The sequence below is a fragment of the Haliaeetus leucocephalus genome, unplaced genomic scaffold, assembly GCF_000737465.1.
Source record: "Haliaeetus leucocephalus isolate CR32 unplaced genomic scaffold, Haliaeetus_leucocephalus-4.0 Scaffold866, whole genome shotgun sequence".
NCBI lineage: Eukaryota > Metazoa > Chordata > Aves > Accipitriformes > Accipitridae > Haliaeetus > Haliaeetus leucocephalus.
The window spans coordinates 807,637-825,807 of record NW_010973302.1 but is presented as its reverse complement, the minus strand read 5'-3'; the positions used below and the strand labels follow the sequence as shown (position 1 = coordinate 825,807).

General features: G+C 42.3%; 1 protein-coding gene across 1 annotated transcript in view; it reads left to right on the top strand.

Moving 5' to 3' along the window:
• Nucleotides 1-1,738: 1,738 nt before the first annotated feature.
• ST8SIA5 (ST8 alpha-N-acetyl-neuraminide alpha-2,8-sialyltransferase 5) overlaps nucleotides 1,739-18,171 on the top strand; it is a 40,835-nt gene continuing 24,402 nt past the window's right edge. Inside the window, exon 1 of the mRNA XM_010582979.1 lies at nucleotides 1,739-1,869. Coding sequence (XP_010581281.1) covers nucleotides 1,739-1,869 — 131 coding nt within the window. The remainder of the gene's footprint in view (nucleotides 1,870-18,171) is intronic.

Here is an 18,171-nt window from a genome sequence, read left to right as displayed (position 1 = left end):
TCACCACTCTTTTTATATGCATAGGTGATAATCGAAGCATTTAGCAGGGTTCACAAATGCAAGTGTGGGAACTTTGAAAGGGACTGAAGAAGGACATATCAGAGGTTACATTCCTACACCTTCTCTGCAAAGTCAAGGGTGTTTAAAGGGCTGGTCTCCTCTAGGGGTTCCTGCCTGCAGGAGTTCAGGGTGAACAAGTTCCTATCTTTAAGACTTTTGTTACTTTTGTTGCTTAAAATTAGGTAAGGCAAAGCCTGCCTTAGCCCTTGATTGTCTTGCCTAAATTGCCAAAGGCCATGATGAGGACTAGACCTGGCTTCAGGAACTGAGTTGAAAGAGTTGCACAAAGTTACCTTTGCCCCTTCTTCCCATGCAGCACCAATTACAGCTGAGACAAAGTGCAGCAACAGTCCTGGTTTGCTGCTTTGCACAGCTGGGCTGCTGGCACACTAGAACATTTTGCATACGCTGATTTAACTGTTGGAAAATTTATTCACACAAAAATCTTCCCATTCTCTTAGACAAAGGATTTTTTGTTGTCAAAATTCTTTTCCCATCTGTTATTGGGGCAAAACAACCTCCTAGCCAGGATGTTTCATTCATGGGTAAATCTTTTATTGGAACTTGTTTTAAGAATCTAAGGGTTGGGGGCAGGTTTTGCTGCCAGTGAAATCAGCAACAAAACTCCCATTAATTTCTCTGTGAGCTGAATTGAGCCTCTCCTGACAATCGGGAGATTTTTAAAGGAGTTATGATGGCCGTGGACAAGGTCTTGTCGCTTTGCCCTTTCAAAAGAGAACTGTTTCTGGTGGAGGAACAATCAGAATATTTGTCTCTTTAAATGAATGGTTCTTAGAGCCTGCACTGAGAGGCAGTCTCCCTCTCTGCGGCTGTGAGGCTACTCAGAGCCTCCAATAAATCAGCATGCAGGAACTGAGAGCTCTGTCCTTGAAGAGATGCACAGTGACCTTGCTTACGCTTACTCTGGAGGAATAACCAGGGGAAATATAGGAGCCCAAATAGTGAGCGGTGTATGACTAAAGGCACTGCATTCTGCATGCAAATGCTACAGTACCGAAGGCACGGTACAGACCGCACGCTGCTACACAAAATGCAGCTTTCTTGCTAGCCTGACCAGATTGCTGCTGTTGTTTTTTGCAGGGGACTGAATGAAATCCTCATGATCGTTACATGCTTGTTCAATAATAGCACACCCAGTCACGTCTCCTTGCAAGCACATTTTGTTGGAATCACTGAGCAGAAGCAAAGAAGAGCTGACGACTATGTGTTTCCAACGCGGGTTGCCGGAGCCCTGTGTTTGTCATTGGCTGCAGTTTTCTGGTTTATTTGCAGCTTCCCCCATCTGGAATATGAAAATGGGATTGAAGTAGATAATTGCTAGCAGCGGGTTTTCAAGAGAGGCTTAGAGGGAACAGAATGCCTCTTGCACAGCACAGGCTGCCTGAGCCGAAAGAGCTCTGAAAGATGATTTTAGATGTTACCCACGTCTGAATCTCCTGGAAACTTTACCATGGAAGCGAGCAATTGCGCACAATCCTGGAGCTAACATCCAAAAGGGGCAAGGAAAGGGCAGCAGGGCCAAACAATGGGATACCTTGTCCTTGGATTGCTCACAAAAAAGCCAGCAAGTGTTCCCCTCCTCTTCCCAGCAAAAAGGGCATGAGGGTGACAATGAACTGAATTTTACCCAGCGGAGCTTCAGTGGCTTTTAAGAAGGATGGGATACACTGACCCTTCATCAAGCAGGGATTTGCTCGGAAACAGAACTTTGTTCTTCATATTCATCTGCGCCTTTGCTGTGGTCACCTTGCTGCAGCAGATCCTCTATGGGAGAAACTATCTCAAAAGGTAAGGGGGGATTTGAGGGAATAGGAAAAGTTGTGTGATCGGACTGAATGGAGACAGAGATCCAGCCATACCATTATAACGGTTCAAACCACTTCTTGGTGTTGTGCTGACAATATTAATATCTTGTCAATCCGGGAAAGTGCATCCAGCATCTGTAGTGTCTGTTAGATTATTAATGAAGGAGACAGTTAGGCAGAGTATAATGATTTGTGTGTTTCTTAGATTGTATTTTAGTCCTCAGGTGTTGTAAAAATCTAGGTCTTACTTAAGCTAGACTGACTTGTACCACCTGAGTATTTGCCCCTGATCAGACCCTGCCATATAGGCTTTTCACCCTATGTAAGTTCGAGCTGAAATGGCTTGAGAGGTTGAATTAAGGTAGCATGCTCATTGCCTAAACTTTAATGTCTTTAGAAACAAACATGCGGATGCAATTCCTAAAATCAAAGCGGCAACATTAGTGTTCCAAATAACAGAGAGAGCACTTTATTTTTTCACTGCTGTATTCTCACGAGTTACTTGCTGAGACTGCTTTCTTGTAGAGCACATCAGTCTCTGATCTGCAAATGGTACTGCTCTTTTCACAGCAAATACCAGTGGGGATCTTCAAGTGTTTAACCTTGACCCATGCAGAGTTTATTTTACTTAAATCTAGTTTGAGGTCTTACGGCTTGTATGATTTTGTAAAGGGGAATGTTTCTCTTACATGCTTTGAGGTAAGTGGGTTTCAGTGGTGTAGCCAGCTGCTGTGGAATTTTTTACTGGAATTTAGCTGCATTTTTCCAGAAGAGATCAACGGTTTGGTTCTTGCCTGGTTTGCAACTCATATAGTTGTTTGCCTTGTGCCAAGAGCAAGCAAACTGCTGACAAATGTTTCTTCCTGGGGCGGGGGGAACAGCAAGTATGATATTAATATCTATAGACAGGAGCATTGTAGTTTATCCACAAAGCAATTTGTGTGCCTTGCTTAGCAGTGAGGCCTTGGCTGGGGGATTCTTCTCTGCTTTTGGGCACCTCACTTCCAGAAAGACGTGACTCAGTTGGAAGGAGCCAAAGGAAAGCGGCAAGAACAGAGGTGTAGAAAATGTGTTTGTTTGGCTTGGAGAAAATTGAGGGGAGATATGATATCTGTCTTGAAATACCCCAAACTACTTCCGCTAAGAGGAAGGTAATAAACACGTCTCTGTGAAGACTCATGACATGACAAGTAGTTATGGAGTTAAGTTGCAGCAGGGATGATTTGGATTTAACCATGAAGGGAAACTTTTAAAGAAAAAGGCTGCCTGAGGAGGTATAAAATCTTCATCTTTGGGGCTTCAGGAACCTGTTAGGTAGACAAGGGTAGTAGTAAGCTGTTGAGAGGATGACTTTATGACCAGTTGAGGTCTCATCTTGCCTTATTTTCTCAGTTTTTCCCATTTGTCCTGGAGGCCTTGCAGCCCTACCAATACGTGCTTTTCTAAGTCAAAATGACTACAACAGGATTAGAGCAATGAAAAATAAATCCCAAGTATATATTGAAATGAAAAATGGCAAAGTAAAGATAAAATGATGAGAAGATGCAACTAAAACTCTTCCAGTGAGTGATCTCTGTGGCCAGTCTCTGTCCTGCTTTGTGCCCTGGGAGCCTCACCTGTCATCAGCGGGCCTCAGGGAATGAAAAAAGGGTGATGTCCAATTCCCAGGCTTGCTAGGAGAAAGTCTGGTTCTGAGCACTCTGCCATCAAAGGGGCTCAAGCAGGGACATGTGCATACAATTTGTCACTTTGACTGGAAAACACTGTTTATTTAATCTTTTTTATTCCAGCTTGTAATGATTTGTTTCTTTTCCTTTTTTTTATCACATGAAAGAGTCTCAAAGAGGGTCTCTTCTCCCACCTCAGTGCAGGGAAAAAGCACTTTGGCTCCTTTCTGCTGGGAAGGGGTAGTTCCCATCTTTCATGGAAATGAAAATGCAAGATGTGGCAGTCTCAGGCTGTCAGTTATTAATGACAGAAAGGTGATTTACATAGCAGCCTACATTGTTAGCATAATGTTATAATGAAGCTACTTTTTCACTTTTTCTTTCCCTCTCTCACTCTCATGCCCTGCAGTACATTATGGTGACCATTCCCAGGCAATTTGATTGCCAGTCCGCTCCGTGCAGGGGTAGCTGTAACCTTTAATTACTCTTTCATTTCACAAACCTCCAGTGTTAAGTTCCCTGTTAGAAGCTGATGCTGGCTGTGAGGTTCCTTGGACATGTTATAGCTTGCACCCCCAGGGACCATGGAGGAGCTGGTGGCTTTGGAGAGGATCCTTGCAGAGGGGAAGTGGGATATTTATAGCTTTGGTGCTGCTTGCCAAGCTGGAGCCTGGGGACGCTGCCTAAACCTAAAGCCATTTACTCACTAGGATTCAACATGCTGCTTTTTTTATGATAGCCTTTGCTTGCCTCCCAACATCTGCAACAATAACAGGCCTCTGGGCCTCTTCCCAAGGCAGCGGGAAGAAATTCCCTAGTGTATTTAGAGAAACCTGAAAATTGCCCTTAAGTACTATTCCAGTAAATGTACAGTGCTTTTAAGCCTAAATATAACACAGGGCTAGCTTGTTTCTTTGCAAGAACATGGTGGAAATGGGTAAAGGCCAGCAAGGCAGGGGGAATCTGACTGAAAACAAGCAGCTTGGGCACAACACAGGGGACAGCATAGACTAGGGACTGGTCGCAATAAGTGGTGTGGACAAAGGTACCCTTTTCTGGGAGAAAGATGGAAAAGTTAGCTGGATGACTGTAAGCATTGCCATGCCACCTGCCCTTACAAGCAGGGAATGGGCTGGTTTTATTGCCATAAAAACCCACCTGAAGCTCCCCATGGAGGGTGCCTTGGAGGCTTGTGGTCCTGCATTTTTCCACAGCTATGCTCCCCAAGGCTGACTGTCGGGATGGCAGGACTGCAGGCAGGAGAGGATGCTCCAGGAAAGAAACTCTGCTCAGTGAAATTTGATAAGGGGTCAAGCCTCTGGTCAAGTCCTCTCTTTCCCCTTAATGAGATATTAATTTGCTCCTGACACTGCTGGAAGAAGGGGAGAAAGTAGAGATTGAATTTCTAGGTTTTCACACATTTTTCACCCACCATATAATGTTCTCTGCTCCTTTCCCTGCTGTTTTGTGCCATGTCATTGGACAGCAGAATCCTGACCAGCTTTTTTTTCACTTTTTCAGTTTTCCCCCAAGTGGGATGGAAGTGGGTGCTCTCAGCAAGGCCAATGCCTCATCCCCACAGTAGCAGCTAAAGTCCTAATGAGAGAGTTAAACTGCAAGCTGGAGAATGACATCGGGAAGCTCTGGTCTCTGTAGCTCCTGATCCTGAGTAAAAAGGATGATGAAATGAGATATAATTAAGGGACTTTAATACAGATCTCTGGGGTAATTATTTTTATTTTAGGATTAATGTGATGATTAAAAATCCGCTGCATTGATCTGCTAAAGTAGGTTAAATGCTGTGGACTTCTGCTTAAATCCAGAGCTGCTGCTTGCTTTTGTATTGACTCATCTTTCCAATGCTCAGCTTTCAGCTGAATTTTCTTTTGAATCAGATGCTCAGCTGAGGGCTGGCCTTTTTTTGTGAGCTCTTGTTTGGCCAGCAGGGAATAATCCTGGATTACATCAGGAAACTGCCACTACAGTAAAAAATGTTGATATGGTCTCTGTCTTCATCTCCCAACCTGTAGCATGGGATTGATCAATAGGACAGTCCTTGCCTGCTTTGGCAATGTAAAAATATCAGAGCTATATACCAATATTCTATTGGCAGAGAATTCACTACATACTGTTTTTTTAACAACCTGACTTCTGCACAGGGTGAGAGTCAGCTGAAGAAGGGAATCTGCCCCTTTAAAACTATTTTTTTTCCAGCCAAGTGAGGAGAATGCATTTTCAAAGCTATTAAAGACTTTAAAAAAAGATTACCCTGGGGTCTGTCAGAAGGGGCACGCACAATAACTCAAAGAATCACACAGCAAGAAACAGCAAACCTTCCCATGCAGACAGCCTGCATTATTTGAAAGCTTTACATCTCTTAAATGAGAATAAAACATCACTCTTATGTGTATACCCTATAATTAATATCAGACTCTCATAACTTCAGGTTATACCACCATTTTGGTATTTCTGAAGCAGCTTTTATTCAACACTTGCAAATCAGTCCCCAGACATCTTTACCCGTTTCCTTACCCATATAAGAAAGATGGCTTATGATCATTTTTTGCACAGTATGGGAAAATATGGAATAAACCCTCAGAAAATAAACCTGGACTACACCTTCAGAGATCATTTAGTCTGTACCGTGCTATAAGACAAGATCAGATCTTACTTATACCAGCGACAGCAGTACTTGCAATGTGGACGTGGGGGCTGCATGTGGCCTGAGTTGTATTTTGTCCTAAGCTGGGGTCTTGAGGAACTACAGCTAAGTCATGGCAGTTGACAGCTCCTGCCCCACACCTGCCATGTGCTCCTGTCCCCTCTTCATAACACCCTGTGAAGATGTTAACCGTAAGTTGAGATGTTAACCGTAACCTAAGACCATCTATTCCAGTGTTTAAAGTCTCTTTCCATTCAAATATTTTTCCCAAGAGAAGTAAGCTGAAGGTCACCTAATAAGTCATCTCTCTGTGCCCCCTCTGTTTCTAACCAGAGTGAAATATTATCCCAATGAAATGACATGCGACCTGTCAGTCACCTTGCTGAATCCCTGATGGCACTACCACACAGGTTTTGGTTTTGGTCTGTTTTCTTCAGAGAAGAGCACTGGAAACTTCAGGAGACAGCAAAATCTTGAAGCTATGTACACCAATATGTGTATGTATGGGATATGGCCACCACCTTGAAGTGACTGAATCCATTCTAGCATAGCAGGAGAAGCTGAGACTCCAGCCATGCTGTTCTTACTACAGGGTATTCCCAAGAGCATTTCAAGGGGATGGGGACCGGGGTGCTGGCATCCCCATCGTGCCTAAATAACTTGCAAAGACAAGGAGCTGAATTAGTTCCCCAAGAGGTCAGAGGAGCACTGCAGCCTGTGCTGGGAGAGAGCTCAGGGGAGAGATGGCAATGGGATGGAGGGGGCAGAATGAACAGGGAGCTGGCAGATTAACTCAGCTGCCTGCAAAATCAGCCCCCGCTGGTCATCCCATTCCCTTTCTCATTGCTGCTGTTGGTCGCTTTACGTAATGCTCCTGTCTCCCCACATAAAATAAAAAGAGAGAGCTCACAAGTACATGGCATGCGAATTAAAGCTCTGTAAGAATCTGCAAACAATCACAGCTCTATCACAGGCTGCAACAGAGACTTTTATTGTGAAAAGTGTCCCGAAGCCAAAATCTTACCTTCTGCTACTTGGAGTTTTTTACTCACCCATAATTTTAATTTACTTTTATAGAAAAGCATCAAGTGGCTGAAGATTTAGTACCAGAGCATGAGGATATGTTATTTCCCCTCTTGTGCTCCCTGGCAGTACTCTCTATGGCTCTGATGCAGAAAACAGGCAGCGTTTGAATCCCTCCTCCCTCTAGACTTGCTTTATTTCTAGCGTTGTTGTGCGGCACCTCTTCTGTTAAGATGGCAAAAACGCTGATCTAGTCTGTGAATTGCCAGTCCTTCTCCATTCCCCAGATGACAGTAAATTAAGGTAATGAAAGTCAGTTATTTCAGTATTTTACATGTGCAAATTGCATTACCCTGAGTGTTTCATTCCCCGGTGTGTTACACCATGGTCCTTCCTGAGCTCAAACCACGGGCGATGTGAGTCACTACAGAGTGACCTACAGATACTTGCCCCTTTTGCTGTGGCTGTGGCCACCTGGTAGTCCCTAAATCAGTTCCCACAAGCCCACCCTGCACAGGAGTGGTTGGTTTGCTTAGGGTTTGAATCATGTTGGGCTGTAGCAGCTCTGCAGAAGCTTCTTGCCCTGAAGTAGTGAACCATAGGTGTCCTGTTTACCAGCCAAAAGGTGGCCATTATCCTCACTGATTAATTCTGCACCGGTTAAATCCTAATTCTAATTCACATAGTACCCAGTAGCAGCTTGCTTCAGTCTAACTTTGCTGTGTGGGGATCTAGGCCTACTTCTGTCCTTGCAAACAGCTCTTTTTGAGTATTTGGCTGAATATCTAGGCTAACTCTGCTTTCTGCACTTTCCACAGATCTGTTGCCCCTGTATGACAAAGTAATGGTTGAGTTTTGCCAATGCCCAGCATTCAAGCACCTGTGAATCAAAGCCCTTTCATCCAAAGTGGTTTAAACCCCATGACATTTCTTTCAAAAACATCTCTGTTATAACCTGCCATGAACTTGTTTTATGTCATTTTGAAAAAATTAGCTGCTTGCCCTCTATGTGTATGAGGAGGTACAAAGTTCAATCTTACCTACATTTGTAGAAAGCCAAATCCAGAACCCCGTCTTCCTGCTTCAAGTTGTGCTACACTTGTGTCCCCCCCAGTCCCAGCTGTGAGCGATCACGTTCTTGACCGCTGACCTCCATGGCTAGTGTTGCAGACCTCCTGGTAACTCGGTCTTTTATTTCTGACCTGATCAGAGTTTCCTGATCATTCTTACACTCGCTGGATTTGGTCCAGACATAATCGCTGTGCAAAGCTTTGTATTTTCTTACTTTCGCTGTGCCTCATTCTTACCCTTGATTGCTTTTTCATTTCATTTCTCATTTTTTAATTCAAGTGTATTCATTGCTCAGCAGTCCGTGCCTCCCTCAGGCAGATTGTGGACTTAACCTCTCATTTCTTTGAGGTGTCCTTGCCCTCCGTTGCTTGCATCCATTTTGCTTTTTCATCAGCCCTGCAGATAGTCACTGTCCTTCCATGTCCTCTTTATTTAGTTAGTTTTATGCTTTAGTCCTCATGATGAAAACCTTAAAAGCAATCTCTGTCACCGGTAGTTTCACAGCACTTTCCATAAGAGCAAATATAGCCGAAGTTAGGCTTTTCACAGTCCTAGCTGAAAATCTTGGGCAGTCAACAGTTTGGAGGCCTTGCACAAATGGTAGGAGGAGATGGTGCCATCCACTTCTGTGCATGGAGAGGTGGAATATTGCCTCCTCCTGTGGCTGATACGGGGTACAGACACATTGAGTATAAATGGCATTTTGCTCATCATCTTCAGCATGGGTCCTCACTGCAAATGGGGCTCTGTGGGTATGTTTACACCGAAGAATATAGTACAGTGTAGAGACACTTAGCCTGGTGCTAAATATATTAGTTTTGGGAACATGAGATGCAAAACAACTAGCTCAGTCAGATCTCTAATGCTGTGGTGAGATTGCTTCTGGTACCCATGCTGCATCAGGTATCTTTGCAGTGAGCTACCATCTCAAATGTCAGAATTTGCTGGTATCTTAAAATATCTGGGATTTCCTGTGAGTCTCTGTGCTTGGGGCTTGATTGGCCTTTTTTCTTGAAAAGAAAACAACCTGCCTCACTGTCAGGTCATTCTGTTTTGGGTTTTCTGTTGCCCCTAATTATTACAAATAATAATATTTTAATTATGAATAATTATTACAAATAGAATTGATTGACACAGATTATCTATTACTCCTTGGATGTTTATCTTCCAGCCACAGATGAGAAAAGGAAAGATTGTATTGTTTTGAAAGGTGTCCTTCAAAGTCCTTGATGTCCTAGTCAACACTTTGTCCCGTTTAAGCAGACTAGTTGAATGTTGGAGTTGAGTCGATTTTATCTTTCTTAGGAAGTGATTTTATATCAGGTTTTTCAGACGTTGCATGTAAATATCTGATGCAAGGTTTAACCAAAATGTGAAATGTGCTACATGAAACAAAACCTTTTTCTGTGTAGTGGTGGTTATAATCCAGAAGCTTCCCACCCATGTTTCCAGTTTTGCTCTTTGTGCTAGTCAAAATATACTCCTCCACCACTTTATTACTACCATTTCCCTCTAATATGTAGAGCCAAGCTTCTCCCTGGTATAATACTATATGGCCAAGTGTGTAGTGTAACCAGACGTGCCCCTTTCCCACATCTTCATCCATATTTTGCTTTTCATGGGACCCATATTATTTCATTTCTTCCATTTGCTGTGAATATACCATTCCTGCTCTCCCACATATTTTCATACATTTTCAAAACCTTTTCTAATGGTCTTCTCCCAATAAGACAGCAAGCAATCAGCTCAGCAGTTACCCAGTATCAGTCAACTTGCAAAGCCCTAGGTCACTGAGACAAAGACTGGTCTCTATTAATGCAGTGAGCAGAAGTATGTATGTGAATGTATCCAGACTAAATCTTGCATTTTGCTAATTCTACTGGAGAAATAAGTATTTTTCTAAACTGGACTGGTCAGATTCACCTCTGCTTCCACTGAATGCAAATGTGAGTTTTATTATGGACTCACATAAGAAGGGGAGCTTCCTGCTCAAGTACATGAGTTGGCCCCAGAAATGTTTTATTTCTTTGTGCTGTGCCTGGTTGGGTTATGCCTATGGATTCTCTACTGAAAGAGGCCAATGAACACATGGTATTTTTCTGGCATTATAGCACAGGTGAATTGGACCTGGACTGCTACAGGCAGATTTACATTTCTTTCTTTCATCTGTGCTGTGTCTTTCTAGATTGCTGTGCCTTGAATATTTATTTCAAAATGGATTGGAGTATTTGAAGTCATATAAAACTATTCAAGTAAGCATTTGCCTTTCTCTTGTCATCTAACTTCACTGTCTTCAGGGACTGAGTGTGGCCCTTTTGTCAGGAAAGGGGAGTTTTTGGACACAGAGGCTAGTCTGCCTTAACTCTGCTGGGTTGGGTTTGATCTCAGCATCTCATTGTTACCTAGTGGATGCTTTACTCCTTTGGAGCCCCTCTGATGTCTTTTCAAGTGCAGTGTAAATAAACTTGCTGTTTCTGGCCTGCGTGAAAAAAAAATGGATCCTTGTTTTTTCTCCAAAACTCCTCTTATTGTTATCTCTGTTGGCTGCTATGCTTGTCTTCGCTTGTGCAGCAGTCTGTCACATTGGAGACTCCTGATATTCCCCTTTCTTACCCAACCTCCTCCTACTTTCTGATCCATTTTAGTGAGTGTTTTCAATCACTCTCATCTGCAGGTCATTCATGCATACCACTGTTTTCGTTTTATTTTCCATACGCCCTGTGGACACAGTGAGTCATAGTTTCCTTATTTTGCAGAAAGAAGGAACTGGATCTTCAGCAAGATTAACCATTTGACTTTCCAATACCTCTGTAACATCCCTGTTAGTAGGCTAGGGGCATCAATTTACATTTTCAAAGAGAGTAGCATGATCATTTAACACTGAAGTCTTCAGTTCCTCCTCTCAAGGGCACAAGAATTATGAAATGGGGAAACAGAGGTGCAGTGAAAGTAAGTGATTTTCCACTGACTTTAGGAAGCGTATACATGGCCTGGACTGTCAGTTTATCAGGGCAGGGACTGTATATGGCTTCTGTGTTTGGGTAGTATGTAACAGTGTAGTACAGCACCATGACCAGGCCTGTAGAAATATGATTATAAAATTATTAATGATGTATATGGAATTAATGTGTATACTATTAGCTTATAACTTAAACAGGAGCTGGAGACAGAAAAGCTGGGCTTGCTGTCACCTCCTAATGACCTCTTTGCTAGGGAGAATGCATATAGAGAAGGAATTTGATAACTGCTAGAAAGAAAGGGCAGGAAAAGTGAAGACAAATAAGGGAGCCCAGAAAGAAAATGAAGTAATTTGCCTTGCTCTTGGGGACATTCATATCTCCCTTTCACCCCTTCAAAGAAGGAGTCTGTAGACTCCTCCGCTTCCCCTTGCTTGACCATCTGTGGTAGGCCAGCAAGCTGAGTCAGATTTTGGCTTAGCTTCACCGATATAAAATTACATTGGTTTCTGCTTGTTTTTGCTTGCTTTTGGGTTTAGTCTGCCTCTGGTACATGCAGGATGGGAGTAGTGGTAGCTGTCACCTTGAAAGATGAGTGGAAATAGCCTGCTGCCTGGGATTAAATGAGATGAGCTAGTTGTTTTGGGGGAATGGGTTGGCACTGGAGTGCATCTTCCATGCCCTCTCCTCGCACCACCTGCGTGATGTCCCTGTTGCCATTCAGTCCTCGTTACCCATAGGTGCTGATCACTGTGTTACTCAGCCACTTGCACCAAACTGCTCTTATGCCTTGAAAGCATGTGGGTCTCTCCTGAATAAATTCTGCTGCATACATGGTCATGGCCTGCTCTCTGGCTAGAGCCCAGACAGGACCTCCAGCTGTGCTTAAAGTCTTTTGGGTCTTCTCCATTTATTAGCTGTAGCATACATACCTCCCTTTTAAAAGCCTTCCTGTCTGAGCTGATTTTTTGCCCTACCTTCACGCTTTAGAGAGGCAATGAGACAGCCGTGAGGTGGGATCTCAGTGTGATGGCAGCATGGATGCGAAGCTTCTTGCTGCAATCTATCCACTTGTTCAGTCTCGCCTTATAGTTCAAACCCCTCATAATTGTTTGACATCCTCTGCTATTAAAACCTCTGCTTGCGCAGGAATTGTTTCTTGTTTGGATTGTAGCAACAGGCTTTTTGCTTTGCTTCCTGCTGCTTCTTGACAGCCGGTCTTGACAAGCCCTTCAGAATTACTGCTGCTTTGTTAATTTTCTGTTTTTTCACCCCCTCCTGCTATTCTTACAGTACGCCAGTGTTTATTTGACCACATACTGATTCAACAGTTACAGTTACCAATTAGGATCAAAATATTGCTTTGACATTTACCTGAAACTCAAGGTCTTTATTGCTAAGACATTCAACTTAATGGAGTTTCTCTAATGCAAGGCACAACACTGCTCATACTCTTATTTGTTAGGGGTAAGTCCTGTGATTAATGATGTCCATAAAACTCGACGAGAAATTTGCTTACAGTGAATGGGCAAAACATAGCATCTCTGCACTAGGAGTGTTTCTGGTCATCACATCTTTCATAGTCTTCCCTTGTCATCATCAGCATCACATGTTGGGGAAACATCCTAATTTTAGAAGGAAATAACATTCAGGCAAATTGAGCAAATGGCAAAGTTCCACCATTGGTAATCATTGCTAATGATCCCAGGCTTAAAATTAGCTTTTTGATTTTTTTTAAAACTCTGACGTGAACTGTCTAAATTACATAGGAGACCTCTATGTCTAAGTAATTTCCTTTGCTTTCCTTCCCTTCTTTTAATCTTTCCTTACTCTGTTTTTAGTTCTGCTTCTTTTTCTCTTCCTTTTCTGTGTTTCCATCCTGCATGTGTTTTCCTATTGCGATTCTGATTCACAAAAGCTTAATTTACCTTCTGTTCACCTGTTTAAATGTAGTTAGCGCTGGGACTGAACATGGTAGAATTTAACTACAGTAATATGCAAAAGAAATACACCGATGGAGAAGGTCAAGTCTGTTTTCATTTTCTCACGCTGTTTGCAAATTTGGCCAGACAGCTTTTATGAACACTTACGACTCACAACTGAGAGGATTAGAAAATATATTTTTAAAATTGAAATCTCCCAACTCAAGGCTGATTGAAATGAATGGTAAAACTCTCAGTAATCTTGTTAGGAACAGAATTAATTCAGGTCAGTGTTTTTAAATGTCTCATCCTTGATTTCTACTCAGTCCTAATACTACAAACCATTATTTATGGGAGTTTTTCTTACTAGGAGGAAGAAGTTTATTGTACCATCACTCCAGAAAATGCAGAGCAGCAGCTTGGTCTCAGTCTTGCAGACTCACAAGTGAGACACACAGTCCTATAAGCTGTGTAATGTTTCTTCAGTAGTGTGTTTTGTGTATATATAAGTCTATGTGTTGCTAACCTCTGGAGTACCTGTTGGAAGAAGAACACCGTGTGGTCCCCTTTCCCTGTCTGGTTCAGGGTTGGACACTTAGCTTGCTCCTGACCCTAAGCTCAGCTCACAAGTTTGCACTTTGTCCTTACCATGTAGAAGTGTCATACCCAGACCCTTCCTTGCCCTTGTTAGGTATTTTTGTACCTCAGTTAGATCCCCCATTCTGCCATTTCAAAGCTAAGTATTTTAAGCTGTTCATCGTAAGACATATCTACCATTCCTCAGTCTTAGTCTTCCTGATCTCCTCTTGGATCTTACCCAAAATGTGCATGTCCTCCTTTAAACTTGGTGCCTCAGCTACAGTACACGCTGTTCCCAAAAAAGGCTTGATGAGAGGAGGGCATTAAAGAGTGGTTTTATCATTTCTTTTGCTTTATGGACAGACTTCACCCCCCTCTGCCTTTGAGCATTTACTTAGCTCTCCTTCCAGCTGTTACATGTGGAGTGAAGACATACAAAGCGAAAGGACTTTACCAAATGTTTTAATTCTTTATTTCATCTGCCTGAATATTAGCTATGCTTTAGGAGAGTTCACCTCTGAAGGACACACCAACACCAGCTATTTATCTAGACTGATGCTCTCTATTTCAGTTGCAAGTAAATATCAAAGCCCAAAATATCTAATTTAAATCCATTTAAAAAGTACAATTGCAACTTGGTTTTCCCACACTTCTACTCTCTCTCTCCATGTATCATTCAGTGCTGCCCTTAGCAATTAAAACATATTTTTAAGGCTATGTATTTAGATGCCTTTTACAAAGACATACACATTCAAAAGAAACGTGTTTCCATACCAGTTACAGTGTGGCAAAAAAATGTGTTAGACTGTGGTGCATGGGAGAGAATCACAAGTGTTTATTTCAACAAGCCTAAAAGTGAAGGTGTCCTAGTAAAAGTGAGAATTTTCTCGTGTTTTCTTCACACCAATATGTTACTTGGAAGTGGTACCTTGGGCAGCCTCAGCTGATTAAAAACTGTCAAAGCAACGTACAAGGTGTGGGACTCCCTGGCAAGCCATAGCACTGCATTAGCCTATAGCGATTATAGCAAAACCTATACACCCTTTGATGTGATTCTGCAAATTGACCACCAAAGTAGCTCTCTCCAAGGTGAACGTAAGATGTAAGTATATGATATCATCTCATTTTGCTTATGGCGATCAGCATAGTCACTTCCACTTATTTTGACTTTTTTGAAAACAGGAGAATTGCATCCATGCATTTAACTAAGAAGTAATTAGAATGGGTCTCCTATCAGCAAAAATTTGGCTTCTGTATTTGAAATGTTCCTATTTTTATACTTAAAAAGTTAAAAAGGCAAAATTTGACCGCTGGAGGTGGGAGGCAGCTTGGGAGGGGAGAGGGCAGTTTAGGAGGCTAGCTCTTTCCTCAGTTCAGAGTGTTGAAATGGATCCCTACCTTCTTCAGAATTCCTTCTCCCCCAGAGTGCCTTTACCAAAAAGTCTGTTTTCAGTAAAACAAACAACAGAACAAAAAGATTAAAAGGCACAAAACATACAAGAATAAACTTCTTAAATTATTTCAAAATATCTTGAGCTCAGGTCGAAAAACATTTGTGGTGACATGCACTGCACTTCACTTGGGCAGTGGGATTCTTCCGTTGCGTGTGCCCACACTGCAAGCAACCTCATGCTCCCCATACTGCTGATGGAGGAAGAGTTTGGGGGATGGATCAGTTCACCCTAGGGTGAAGGGCAGCCTTTGATGGGGTGAATCTTCCCCTAAACTAACAGTATGGAGCCAATCTCTACTGATTTTTAAGAACGAAGACAATTAGCTCATGTGGAAATGGCTGCACTGCAGATACCTGAAGTTAGACAAGGTTGTCTTAAAATAACTATGACAACAAGAAGTTATGTGCACACATTTCCACAATATAGAACAAATAAACTCCTACTGTATGTTTTTGGAGCTGTTTAGAGCTACTCCCCTTTCCTGCTGCAGGAAGCAGAGAGGCCTTATTTTAACACCCCATGTTGTTCCTTCTTAATTTCCTATGCTTATAACTGCTGCCAGTTAGACTAGAAGACGGATGTGGTCTCAGAGATTCTCCAGTCCTTGTAATAAGTCTGTTGATGAAGAAAACTAGCGGGGTCCTGGATGTCCTTTCTTTTGGGCAAAGCAGGCTGGCAGATTGCTTCCTGGCTGTCCCCGTACAGCCCAGCCGGGAAGTTAACTTTCAGTATTGGCAGCACCAAATGTTCACAACTCAGCTGCCAGGCTTCTGAAATCATGAAATTGGGTTAAAATGGAGAAGATTAAAAATAACAATCTGCAAGATTCTTTCTTGTTGACTTCTGAGCTAAGGGAAGGATTTGACTTGTGTTGTCAAATGTTTTTTTCAGACTCAGCTTTTTTAAATACATGTGGGATTTCTACACAGCTATAGGTGTAGTTTCCAGAAGACTTCAGGCATCATGGGTCTTGGAATGAATTTGTGGAAGTTTGGAAAATAGGAAGTTATGAAGATTGTGACATGCATTGGCTTAAAAAACATCATCTTCCCAAACAGCAAAAAGAAGCGTTACAGTGTGACTCGGAGAAGTCATTAAATGGCAAATCCTTTGCTAGCATAGCCAATAAATCAGAGGAAGGACCCAGTGCTCACCACATTTAACAACTACTGTAGCCGTAAAATTGAAGTTTGGAGGGTTTATTTCTTTGGCCCTGCAGTTTTCCACATAAGTTTCCAGCTTTTTGCACTTGCATCTTGGAATGAAATTTCCACCTTGCTCCACACATATGTGTATTGGTTATCAGCACAGATGATTATTGGCCTTCCAATTTGGTTGGGGAATCTGGTGTTGTTTTCATCCAAGAAGTTGTACAGTCTATGGGAACTGTAAATTAATTGTTTCCACTAGTAAGATGATGTCTTGTGGTTCTTGGTATCTTTTTATTGTTTTTGATGAATGTGTCGTAGTCACATTTCTGTTTTAAGAAAAAGGACATGAGAACTCATGCTGATAGACTTAACCTAATGAATGATATCAAATATCAACTGCCTCGTTTTCTTGCTAGAGGGCTGCAGTTTAGCTGGCAGAATGGAGAGGAATTGGCAAATTGGACCGGCACCTTTAATTTCACGGATGACGGAGCAGTGAAGAGTGGCAGTGACACAGGCACCAGGTACCAACACCCGAGGGAACAATTACAGAGATCTCTCTCTCTTTGTGTGAAACACAAATGTGAGCACAGGCTGTATGAAAAATGAGATTTGCAGTTTCCTTTGGCTGCTCTGTATTGCTCCCCATGGCACAGAAGGTGCCAGGGATGCCCAAGTGCTGTGCTGTTTTCCCCCTTCAAGGTCTCAGGACCATTTTGGAATATACCATAAGCATCTATGCAGTATGCAAGAGGGTGACTTCTGTGTCCTGGCCTCTCCTATTTCCATTCCCCCACCAATGCTATGTGTCAATATGTGGCAGTGTGGGAGAGAGAGACTTGGGTGGAGAATGTCCCAACATGACAGTATTGATGCACACAGAGCACACTGGAGAATCTGGCCCAAGGCTTTCTTTATAATAGAATATATATTCTAAGAAAACATAGTTTAACTTGAAATCTTTGCAGGGCCCAGTAGGGGAAAAGTGTTCTATCAAGATAAGACCAGAGTATTTCCTTTATTTACATTATTTTGAAAATATGAGAAGCACTGATGTGCCGTTGCACTTTTTACACTTATTAATTTGTAGTAGGATCCTTTTGACTGACACACATCTGAAGGGTCATAAAGAGCCATGTGCATAGTCAGGAAGCTGGCTGCAGTTGTGCCTAAAGAGCTTCATAGCTATCGCAGGCCATCTGCGTAAATCCAGGTACAGGCATAGGGTGAATATTTGGGGTATCTTCCCGGAACCTCAGTTGTAGAGGTTAAAAATCCTGAGTCATGTGTAGTATCAGGTTCAATAAGTAGCAGGGAAATCTTAGAAAGACTGTAAGTTAAAGAAAAAATAAAATTAATTAAAAGAAGCTTACATTTAATACTCTCTCTGGATAAATTATGTATTTTATTTAAAATATCATCATTTTGGTAACCGTACACCACTACAGCTGTGGAGCTGACAGCATTTCAAAGGCAAGGAGAAGTACAGAGTCTGACCTGCCCAAAATCACCCAGTCTCACTGAACCACAGCAATGCTGCAATTCCTGTTAAGGCTCTTTTCTGTAGTGTGATCCTGTATGAGTGCTACCCGCCACTGCACTGGTTTAACTAGTTAAGGCTCTTCATAAAAAGAAGCAACTGAAGCTGCAGTTTTTCATTCAGACCAAGGGAAAAATGGTTCATTCTATGTACGTATGTATGTATGTATGTGTGTGTGTGTGTGTATCTATCTATATCTACCTTTGTTGCCTTTTTTGTGTATGCATCTATAGTCTGTATATGCAGTCTTCAGTTTAGG